Genomic DNA, 12,076 nt, shown 5'->3' with positions numbered 1-12,076 from the left:
TATAATACAGGGAACTATACTCAGTATCTTGTAATAACCAGTAATGGAAAAGAATCTGAAAAAAGAATATATGTGCATATATATATCTGAATCTCTTTGCTGTACACTTGAAACTAACACAACATTGTAAATTAACTATACTTCAACTAAAAAATCTTTAAAATAATTACTAACATAATTACTCATCTAGGTAGTGGGTATATGGGGGTTCATTTTATACTATTCCCTACTTCTCTTTAGGTTGAAATATGCATAATAAAAAAGATTTTTAAAAATGTATTTGAGTGCCAGTTATGTGCTAGTCACCGAGCTAAGGCAAAATCTAATGTGGCCCTTGAAACACAGAGTGTGGTACGTTTCAAGGGGAAAGGTGAATAATCAGTTAACTGCACTAACAAATGGGCAGTGACAAGCGGATGAGAGTGCTTTGAAGGAAAGATACACAGGTCTTGATGGGGGATGATGGTGGAAGCTGACCTGGTCACCGTCTGGAGGGGTGGGGAACGGCTTTCTCCCAGGAAGGAATGAATCAGTGAAGCTCCGAATAGAAGCAGGCGTGGGCCAGGCACAGGAGAAGGGAGATGGGGGAAAAGGGTACGGTCAGAGGGAACAGTATGTTCTAAGGGAGGGAGAGGAGGGAGCTGGATGCTTGGGTGCTAACGGGGGGCCTGAGCGGCTGAAGGGAGAGAGGACAGCACAGGGGAGGTGGAAGGTGAGGGAACCTGTCCCCCCCGCCCCAGGAGAACCTGTGGGAGGGTTGTCTGGCTACTGCTGTAACCTACCTGTGAGCCAAGTTAATGGTTTCATTCTTCATCCTGAAGACAATTGGAAGCCACCAAAAGGTTTTGAGCAGGGGGTAACACAATCCAGTTTGCGGCTTAGATAGAGGGCATGGCCGGGTTGGCCGGAATGGAGGTGGGGAGAAGAAGACCTGGGATGTAATGACCACGTGACCGTCTGAGGCATTGGCTAGGAGGTGCCAGGGTGACGCCTGGGTTTCTGGCTGTGGAAGGGGGTGGATGGAGGAGCCATGCATTGGAACAGTTTTCCCTGAACCTGGAACATGTCGCAGAGGAGGCAGGTCGCTGATGGTTTGAGACAGGTTGTGTTTGTGGGGCTTTTGAAATGCCTGAGGTGGAGGCCAAGAGGCCAGATGGTACCTGCGCAGTGGACACAGAAGAGTGTCCAGAGAGAGAAGAGGGAAGTTCTGGATGAGCCTTAAGGAACCCTGATGTTTGTTTGGGCAGAGGAGGGAAGAATGAGCCTGGGCTGCAGACCAAGAGGCGGCAGCTGGTGAGGCAGGAGGACACCAGGAGAGTGCAGTGCCCAGTATGCGAGGGACTGGAAAGTTCCTAGAAAGGGGAAGTGGCCAGTTATGTGGGATACCACTGAGAGGTCAAGACAGGAGGGCTGACGAGAGCCTGCCAGTTTTGATGAGATGGAGGCCACTGGAAACACAGCAGGAGCTATTTCAGTGGCAGGTGGAGGTGGAAGCAGATGGAAGTGGGTTGAGGAGGAAGTGGGAAGTGCGAAAAGGAAGACAGTGTGTAGACAGCTCTTGGGGGAAGTTTGGCTGTGAGGGGGAGGAGACAGGGATGGGGCTAGAGCCTGTGGGGTCAAGGGAAGATGCGGCTTTTTAATGGGAGAGGCACGCGGATGGAGTTGGTAAGAGAAATAATGAGGGATGACTCTTAGAGGGCAGATGGCATGGGACCAATGCCAGGGCCCCCTCTACTTCACAGGAGGGAAAGATGGTGACGGCTGGTATCTGGCAGCACAAGGGCAGGCGCTTTCTTGTCTCTGTTCCTTGCCCATACTGTTTCCTCAGCTGGAATTCTTCTCCCATGTCTCCTTTGAGTACTTCTGCCCATCCTTTAGAGCCTAAGTGGAAGATTACCTTCTGTGAAAAGACTTCCCTCTTCTACTGTCATCCCGCCTCTACCGTTCCAGGGACCATGGTCATCCTTCTATTGTTACTTCTCGGATTAGCCTAGAATGTCCATCTCTCCCACCAGACCACCCAGGGTCTGGTCTGGGGCTTGCCGCAAGGGAGGTGCTTAGGGAATGTGGGGTGAATAGATAAATGAACTAACTACAGACCTGCAGAGGAAGTATAGCAGGAGGAGGGCAAACCCAGAGTAATCCCTGGGCGGGGGTGGGGTGTGTGGAGCAGGGACGGAAAAGGGAAGAAACAGGAAAAGGGGACAAGGCTAAGCTACTGCCAAGAGCACTTGCATTTATCAAGGACTTCTATGGACCATGTGCTAAACATACGGGTTTCTCTTTTAATCCTCACAATATCCCCAGAAGGAATGTTGTCTGCTGATATATTACCTGGCTTCCCCTAGTTTACTAGAACGTACACTCTCGAGGTGGGGTGGGGTTTGTCTGTCTTGCTCACCACTATGCCTCCAACGTGACATAGGCACATAGATAAGGCTGCAAGATGAAACATAGGTTGTTCAGTTAAATTTGAATTACAGAGAAGTAATTTTTACGTTGCTTGATTACATAACACTGTGGGATTGCAACCAGTAAATTCTAGACTGTGGGAAATCTAGAAGACAGTTGGGTATCTTCAATGAATGAATAAGTTGCAAAGAGAAAATAAAAAGAGAAAAAGGAGGAATTTATAGATTAAAAGAGAGTTAAGAAACATATCAATCACTTGAAACCCTTCCTTGGATCCTAATTCAAATAAGCTAAATAAATTGTAGAGAAAAAAATATTTTAAGATAATTAGAAATTTGAACACTGACTGGCTATTTGATGAAGTTGAAGGATGACAATTCTGTTTAGGTTTGATAATAGCATTGGGGTTACGTTTATTTTCAAGAGTCCTTATCCTGTAACAATATGTATTGAAATAGTTTGGAATGAAATGATATGATACCTGGGATTTGCTTCAAGATAATATAGGGTATGTTCTCTATCTTAATTGTGGTTAGTATGGGTATATTCATTTGTGAAAACTGTACACTTAAAATGTGCATTTTATTGTATGTAAATTGTACCTCAGTAAAGTCGGTTTTTTAAAAATGGGAGTAGGGAAGGAAATGGATGAGGAGAAGGATGAAATGAGATTGGCCATGAGTTAACAAGTTTTGAAGTTGAGTGTTGGCTACATGAAGGTTCATTACACTTCTCTGTTTACTTCTGTATAGGTTTGAAAGTTTCCATAATAAGCCATTTTTAAAAACTGCATGAAGGAAGATGCCATTTCTATTTTATAGATGAGGAAGCTAAAGCAGAGGTTAAGTAACTTGCCCCCAGTCACACCGCTGGTAAAATGAGGAGTCTGGAATATGAAGAGACCCATTTGAGTTCAGAACTTAAGCTGTTAACCTCAGCAAATTTCCAGAGCAAAGTGTGGATGTTGGCTAAGGGATGATACAGCCTTCTTGGTTGACACAGGCTGACTTAGGGAATTCTGGAAGCAAGATGGATAAAAATGCTGGTGACTGTGGTGTGGCGGGGGAGAAATGGCTTCCCTCTTAGATGCATCGTCTCGGGGTAGACCCATGGTTATGAGCATGGACTTGGGACCCAGCTGCCCCTGACACTTGCTGGAAGCGTGAACTTGGGCAAGTCACTTAAAATCTCTGTCCCTCACTTTCCTCATTTGTGGCATGGATATTAATAGACAGTTCGGCAGATTCTTTAAAAGTTAAACATAAATTTACCCTATGACCTTGCAATCCCACTCTTTGCTGTCTATTCAAGAGAAATGAAAACATGTCAACACAAAGACTTGTATGCCAAAGTTCATAACATTATTATTTATCAAAAAGTGGAAAAAAGCCAAATGTGATTGGATAAACCAAATGGGGTATATCCATACTACGGGATACTTGCAATAAAAAGGAACGGACTACTAATATATGCTATAACACTGATAAACCTCAAAACATTATCTTTCTGTAAAAGAAGTCAGATGCAAAAGACCGCATATGGCCTTTCCATTTCTATGAAATGTCTAGAAGAGGCAGATCTATAGAGACAGAAGGTAGTTTAGTCACCTGGGGTGGGAACAGGGATTTACTGCAAGTGGGCGTGAGGGGTCCTTAGGAAATGTTCTAAGATTGAATTGTGGTGATGGTTGTATAAGTCTGTAAATTTACTAAAAATCACTGAGACACTTAAAATGGGTTCTGGATAGTATGTAAATTTTTAAAAATTAAAAGCATCTACCTCATAGGTACTACCTCACACTGGTCAGAATGGCCATCATTAAAAAGTCTACAAATAACAAAAGCTGCAGCGAGTGTGGAGAAAAGGGAACCCTCCTACACTGTTGGTGGGAATGTAAATTGGTGCAGCCACTATGGAAAACAGTATGGAGGTTCCTTAAAAAACTAAAAATAGAGTTGCCATATGATCCAGCAATCCCACTCCTGGGCATATATCCAGAGAAAACTATAATTCGCAAAGATACATGGACCCCAATGTTCACAGCAGCACTGTTTACGATAGCCAGGACATGGAAGCAGCTTAAATGTCCATTGACAGATGAATGGATAAAGAAGATGTGGTATATATACACAATGGAATACTACTCAGCCATAAAAAAGAATGAAATAATGCCATTTGCAGCAACATGGATGGACCTAGAAATCATCATACTAAGTGAAGTAAGTCAGAAAGAGAAAGACAAATACCATATGATATCACTTACATGTGGAATCTAAAATATGACACAAATGAACTTATTTACGAAACAGAAACAGATTCATAGACATAGAAAACAGACTTATGGTAAAAAGGAACGAAGTTGGGTCATTACGTAGAGACGTGGATGGACCTAGAGACTGTCATACGCAGTGAATTAAGTCAGAAAGAGAAAAACAAATATCGTATATTAACGCATATATGTGGAATCCAGAAAAACGGTACAGATGAACTGGTTTGCAAGGCAGAAATAGAGACACAGATGGAGAGAACAAACGTATAGACACCAAGCGGGGAAAGCGGGGCGGGGGTGGTGGTGGTGGGATGAACTGGGAGATTGAGATTGACATATATACACTAATACGTATAAAATAGATAACCAATAAGAACCTTCTGTATAAAAATTAAATTAGGGGCTTCCCTGGTGGCGCAGTGGTTGAGAATCTGCCTGCCAATGCAGGGGACACGGGTTCGAGCCCCGGTCTGGGAAGATCCCACATGCCGCGGAGCAACTAAGCCCGTGAGCCACAATTACTGAGCCTGCGCGTCTGGAGCCTGTGCTCCACAACAAGAGAGGCCGCGATAGTGAGAGGCCCGCGCACCGCGATGAAGAGTGGACCCCACTTGCCGCAACTAGAGAAAGCCCTCGCACAGAAACGAAGACCCAACACAGCCTTAAAATAAATAAATAAATAAATAAATAAAAATTTTAAAAAAAGCACAAACTTCAAAAAAAAAAAATTAAATTAAATTAAAAAAAGAAAACAGACTTAAGGTTACCAAAGGGGAAAGGAGGTAGGAGAGGGATGAATTAGGAGTATGGTATTAGCAGATACAAACCACTATATATAAAATAAACAACAAGGTCCTACCGTATAACACAGGGAACTATATTCAATATCCTGTAATAAACCATAATAAAAAAGACTATGAAAAAGAATATGTATATATATGTATAACTGAATCACTTTGCTGTACACCAGAAACTAACACAACACTGTAAATCAACAATACTTCAATGAAAAAAAAAGTACCTCAGAATTATTATGGGGATTAAATAACATAAAGTTCTTAGAACAGAGACTGGAATGCTATCAGTACTATAGAAATTATTATTGGGCTGGACGTCTAGGGCCAGTTCCCTGCTGTGCCTTCTTCTGGGGAAAGTGGGCTGGTCCCCTGTTCCCAAATCCTTGAACACAGGCCTTTGGGTGAGACTCAGATGGGCCACAGAAAGGGAAGCCTGGCTTCCAGGTCTTGAGGGGCCTTTCCTATCCCTTATCCCGGAGGAGTCAGATGGGACCCGGCATCCAGCCTCGTCCCTATTTTTCTCCTCTGGGGAGGAGGAGAGGTTTCGGTGAAGGGTGCTGCCTCCTCATCCCACAGGCTGAGGATGGGGTCGAGTGTCCTCGAGTGTCCTCTACTGTACGCAACAGGAATTGCAACAGCTGGGTCAGCCCGCTCACATCGTTTCCACCCTCCTGATAACGTTGTGAGGAAGCCACTGTTCTGCCTTTTCACTTATAGGGGTGCTGAGACTCAGAGTGTCCAAGTGATCTGCCCAGGGTCGCACAGCAGACACCCCTGGTCCAAGCCCTCTGACAGTGGAGGTCCAATGACTCTAGGCCCTTTCAGCTGGAGAGTTACTCACACTAACCCCTACTGTTTGTATAGTGCTTCTGTGCCCACAAAGAGTTTTCACACCTGGGCTGTATTCTGGGGTGCCTGATTCAAGGAAGGGGAAAAAAGGGAAAGTGGAGGTGGAGAGAATTCCTCCTCCAGGGAAGGACTCTCAGTAGTAATAGATCCAATAAAGTCCCTAAACTCAGATTTGTGGGACTGGTGGCTTTTGGGGTGGGAGAAAGAGGAGCCCCTTTCTGCATTGATATATACGACTCATTCATTTATTCATGCCAAAAATTTTTTTGAGTGTTCTCTCCTTGTGTCAACACTGTGCTAGGTACGAGGATACAAATATGAGTGAGACTCTAGAGGATGAAAAGAGTTTTCCAGTCTAGCTTCCCGCATGTGGGGCCCAAGCCCACTCCCCAGGTATCTTAGTTGCAAAGAGTCTGGAGTAGAGTCGGACTGAAAAACATGCCCCCTGCCCCATAAGCAAAAGAAATCTGGTACTACTGTCTCAGGGTAAAAGTTTTCAGCACTGTCCACCAGGAGAGACAGCTGTGAAGATCATCATCCTTCCAGAACTTTCCTCCTGTCTGTGTGTGTGTGAGTGGCGGGGGAGCAGGGCTCTTGGCACTCAGGAACCCTGGAGTCTAGACCTGGCAGGACCCCAGGATCCCCCTTCATGACAACTTCCCTGAAGACTTCTTCTGCAGAAGATGCTAGGGGGTGAGTGTTTTGAGCAGTAGAACACAACACCCCCTTGTTCGTCAAACCCTAGCCCCACCTTGGGGTCTTTACCTCTGGCCTCTGCAAAAGGGATGTAGGGATGACAAAGCTTCCTGATCCCTTTCCTCCCAAATGTTATGTGATGACGTGTAGGGAAACAATACTTCTGTTGTCATCACCAGGAGGACCAGGATGCAAGCTGCATTATTTGTCCCCTTACAGAAACCCTCTCTTATCCCTGCCTCAGAGTACGATATTTCTCTCTGTGACCACACCACCGCCCCCCCCCCACATACGAACACACTCTTACCATGTCATCATATCAATCTCTCTGTATATTTCTGGGGATGGGAAGTCGCTATATTCCAATAACCTGATTTTTATTAAGAGAGAAATATTTCAGGGATTCATTCATTCACTTACAAATATATATTGAGCACTTATTAAGTCTGGGCACTGTTCTAGGCACTGAGGATGCAGAAGTGATTAAAACAAAGTTCTCATCAGCTCATTTCCAGACTAATGGGAGAGACGCACAACAACAACGACAAAGAAGAACAGACAACAAAGAACATTCACAGATTTTCATATAATAGCAGGATCTACAGAAACTAAATAAGGGTAAGAGGATGGAACGTGCTGCGGGGACGTGGTCCTCCATTATCAGGATTTTTATTGGAATTCACTTTTTCTTTGCTTTACTCTGCCTGGGGGAGATAAGAGTGAGGGTGTGTGTGTCCCCTCCTTTGGTCTCCTCAACCCATTTTGGCAGTTCAGGCCTCACAGGGCAGAGTCTTGGGATTTGAGGGGGGCTGCAGAGCCAGCCCCTCAGAATTTGTTCAAGGGGCCATTTAGAAGCTAAGTCAGAAATGGAAACAGGTACTGAGAAAGTCTATTTATCGTCTTTCGTGGGTGTAATAATACTCCTCCTCTCCGAATTTATTTCTTCCTTTTATCATCTTGCACACACTCACTGAATTCCTAACTATTCATTCAACATTTTTTGAGCCCACTGTGTGCCAGGCACTGTTCTGGGCGACAGAAACAGAGAGGTTGGGAACATTCTCTGCTCGCGGGAGTCCCTGCTGTGCAAAGTTTCTAAACAACCTCTTTTCATCTTTTCTTTCATCTTCGCCTTTGCGATTCACCTATGTTGATTCACGTTGTCCCAAGAGGGTAGATATGAACATTCCCATTTTACGGATGCGAAAACCATGACTGCTAAGGAAAAAATGAAGTGCTTTGCGGCGACTGAACACCAGGACGCCACCGCGCCACGTGCAGTGGCGCGTTTCGCCAGTCGCGATCCCACCCGCGCACGTACCCTCCTTTCCTCCCTCCCAGCCGCCGCCGCGCCGGGTCCACGTGTGTGTGTCTGTGTGCGGAATGGGGACGGGGGCGGTGCCGCTGGAGGGGTGGGGTCCGGGCTAACGTCACTGGCAGTGCCGCCCAATCAGCGGCGGGCTCGCGGCCCCGGCGCTGGTATTGGGGCAGCGAGGGGGCAGTTCTCTATAACGCGGTCTCCGGGAGCCAGCGGGGAAGAAAGAAGCCGAGCGGGCGGAAGGCGCCCTCCCTGCCGCCTGGGCCCGGGCACCGGGTGCCGGGCCCGGGGTCCTTCCCGCCTCCCGCGGCCGCCGGCCGCTTTGTTTCCCCAGCCTCTGCGCTCTGGGCAACTCAAGAGGGGCTCCCGCCTGGGCTGCACAGGGATCGCGGCGGCAGGAAGGGCGGCCGACCGCGCCGGGACTCGCAGGGACCCAGGAGTCCGGCCGCCAGGAGGGCCGCGTGACGAGATCGAAGAGGGAGCCGGAGCTCCGCGGCCCAGGGGTGCGGGCCGGGGGCGCCCGTGAGCAGAGATCTCCCCGTCGAGGGGGGGGGGGCGATGTTCCCCTCGCCCGTGGGCTCTTCGGGCAGCCAGGGCATCCCGCCGCTGGGACCAGGGCCCCCGCAGTGGGCACCCCTCCGGGTGGTTCCATGGAGACTCTGTGCCCCGCTCCCCGCCTCGCAGTGCCGGCGTCCCCGCGAGGGTCGCCCTGCTCCCCCACACCCCGGAAGACGCGTCGGGGGACCCAGGAGTTCTCTCCGCTGTGCCTGCGTGCCCTTGCCTTCTGCGCCCTTGCCAAACCCCGGGCGTCCTCTCTGGGCCTGGGGCCTGGGGAGCTGGCGCCGCGGGCCCCGGTGCTGCTGGGCCCTCATGCCTCCCTGTGCACCGGCGGCTGGGCCCCGGATGGCCTGAAGCACCTCGCGGGACAGGCCGGGCGGTACAGCGATCCCAACTCCCCGGCCAGCCAGGATGCCGACGCCGCTGTGTGCCGGGGCCGCGGCGAGGAGGAAGAGGGCGGAGGCAGTTTCCCGCACTTCGGCGCTCGCTCCGGCGTACCTCCCGGCCGCTGCCCGGCGCCCCGGCGCCCTCGGGAATCTCCGACCAGCTCCGTCTCGGCTCCGCCTAGGCCAGCCCCGGGTCTCGACTCCCAGCCTGGCCCCGCCGCCAGCCCGCATCAGGAACCGGGTTCCCGGCCTCCGCCGCCACCTGCGGGCCTCTCCTCTGAGCCCGCGGGGCCCGGGACAGCGCCGGAGCCGCCCCCGCCGAGCCAGACTGCCGCAGTCGATGGAAACACCCAGAAGGCCGCCCCCGAGGCAACGGCCGCCAGCCCCTCGACGGCCAGCGAAGCTCCGGCGGCGCCCGGCGATCTCCGCCAGGAACATTTCGATCGTCTGATCCGCCGCTCGAAACTTTGGTGTTACGCGAAGGGCTTCGCCCTCGACACTCCGAGTTTGCGCCGGGGGCCCGAGCGGCCCCCAGCCAAAGGGCCCTCCCGGGGAGCCGCCAAGAAACGCCGGCGGCCGACGCCCCCCCAACGCAGCGCACAGCCCCGCCGTCCTGCACCGACGCTCCCCACCACGAGCACCTTCAGCCTCCTCGACTGCTTCCCCTGCCCCCCGGCCCTGGTGGTGGGGGAGGACGGAGACTTAGGGCCGGCATCCTCGCTTCGTCTCCAGGGAGACTCTAAGCCCCCGCCTGCCCACCCGCTGTGGAGGTGGCAGATTGGGGGTCCCGCTGTCCCTGAGCCCCCCGGCCTCAAATTCTGGGGGATCAACCTGGAGCAGCTCTGAGCGTGAGACCTCTTCTGCCAAAGGGGAAAAGTGGGGGCCACAGCCAAATTGCGGGCTCGAGGACAGAGCCTCATTTCTCACCTTTGCCTGTCCTCTTCAGGTTTTATGGGCTGTGGTCAGAGGGACCTCAAATGACAGTGATCTTCAAGCACCTAACTGGTTGGGGTGACACCCCCTCCCCCTCATCCTTTGGAGACGAACCAAGGGCTGGAGTCAGGAGAAGGCTTAATCGAAAAAGGCTTAAAGACATAGATTCCAATCCCTCGCCTCTTCCATCTCAGATCTCTGGGGGCAGGGCCTTCACCCCAGGGGGAGCCGAGGAGGCTACAGCTCAAAGACAAGGAAAAAAAAAGAGGGAGAGAGACCTTGGTGATGGACAAACCGGTTGTTTCTGTGGTCGAGCCTGGGGATTGGGGTGGGGGGGCCCTGGTGGGGGTGGGGAGGTGATTGGCAGCTCCCGGGGGCATCCCCCACCCGCACCATCCAGGCCTTTAACCCTTCACTCCCCTCGGGCCTTCCCTAGTCTCCGGGCACCACTGCAGCCTTCTTGGGGGAGGGAGCAGCTTAGGCAAGGGGGAGATCACCCCCTTCCGGTTCTTTTCCTAGGGACCCCCAAGTCAAGTGACCCCTAGTTACCGAGATCTTCATTCTCAGCCACCAACCTTTCCCCTTTGTCCAGTTTTGGGGTTCGCCTCTTCACTATTCCCCGTTTGCTTTCAGGTTATAAGGGCTGATGGGTAAAAGAGGACTCCCCCCCATAAGTCAGCCCCCTCCGCCAGTTTACTCCTCATATTAGGAGGCACAGGGCTGAGGGACCTCCTCCCCTTCAAAAGTGCAGACTTTGTCTGGGGAAGGGGCCAGAGACCATCCCAGGGAAAGTAATGGAAGGTGGAAGAAATCAATAAAATCAGACCAAACAAGTTGCCTTTCCAGGTCCTCACCACCGGTTTAAGGATGGAGGGTGTGGAGGTAGAGGGCAGGCCTGGGTCCATTCTTTGAACACCCAAACTGAGACCCCTTCAAGGCTAGAAAGAAGACAAGCTGCTCTTTGTGGAGGGGGTAAATGAAAGGGCTCTTGGCCTAACCACAAGGTCCAGTGGGTTTTGAAGGGGCAAAGTTTGGGTTTGGATGGGAACTGGGCTGAGGGACCTTTAGCATCCTCCCCCCACCCAACTTCAGGCATTTCGGGAGTTGTCAGGGACCTGATGGATCCGAAAGGGGCAGGGCCAGGGGATTAGTTTTGAGGTCAGAAGTTCTGTTTTCCTGGGGGAGGGGAGTGAGTCAGAGGGGAGTGGAATTGCTTTCTCCTCCACCCAGGTGAGGTCTGGGGAGTTTAGCTCTTAGGGAAATTCCAAGTTTAGGTGTGAGGGGAACCTGGGGGTTGCCGATCTTCCCAACAACTGAGGGACCCAGTGACCCTTCTGCCCACACTAGTGAATATCGCCCCCTTTTCCCCCAAGACGGGACAAGGGAGGAACAATTCCCACATATGATACTGGGGAAGGACTTGTCTCCTTTTCTGTGAAAATGCTTTGTAAAAAGTTGTTAATGTTTGCATAGAGCAGATTCTCGAGAAAAACTGTTTTGGACCACAAAAGTTTTGTTTGTTTTAGAAGCTGTCTCTTTTAATTTTTCTTTTGCTGGGGGTGGGGGTGGGGGTGGGGTGGGTGGGTGTGGGTCGGGCACTGCTCTCTTTCTCCTCAACATCTGGCCTTTATGAACCCTGCTGACCTCCCCTCCCCCTCCAGCTGTGTTGTGGGGAGGAGGGAGGAGGGTGGGGGAGTGCCTTCCATTCCTGTGCTTCAGGGGTATCCATCTTATCTTGCCCCCCAAGAATGGGGAAGGTCAAGGAAGAACGCAAATGTGAGGGGTGGGGAGAGAGGCGCTGTGAAGAGGGGGCGAGGTTTGCAAGGAGAAATTCAGAAAGGCCGACTCCTGCTTTTAA

General features: G+C 50.6%; 1 protein-coding gene across 1 annotated transcript; it reads left to right on the top strand.

Annotated features, from left to right (window-relative positions):
- The first annotated feature begins 8,560 nt into the window (after positions 1-8,560).
- LOC118886083 (elongin BC and polycomb repressive complex 2 associated protein) lies at positions 8,561-11,714 on the top strand. The gene has a single exon (XM_036835267.1). The coding sequence runs from the start codon at positions 8,992-8,994 to the stop codon at positions 10,129-10,131; it is 1,140 nt and encodes a 379-aa protein (XP_036691162.1). The 5' UTR covers positions 8,561-8,991; the 3' UTR covers positions 10,132-11,714.
- Positions 11,715-12,076: the final 362 nt, after the last annotated feature.

This window comes from Balaenoptera musculus, chromosome 20 (assembly GCF_009873245.2).
Source record: "Balaenoptera musculus isolate JJ_BM4_2016_0621 chromosome 20, mBalMus1.pri.v3, whole genome shotgun sequence".
NCBI classification, from domain to species: Eukaryota; Metazoa; Chordata; class Mammalia; order Artiodactyla; family Balaenopteridae; genus Balaenoptera; species Balaenoptera musculus.
The sequence above is the reverse complement of the archived record's forward strand: the minus strand, read 5'-3'. Positions and strand labels throughout refer to the sequence as shown.

What these genes read in the sequence shown, in the direction of transcription:
- LOC118886083 (XM_036835267.1), top strand. Translation starts at nt 8,992, where the DNA reads ATGGAGACTCTGTGCCCCGCTCCCCGCCTCGCAGTGCCGGCGTCCCCG.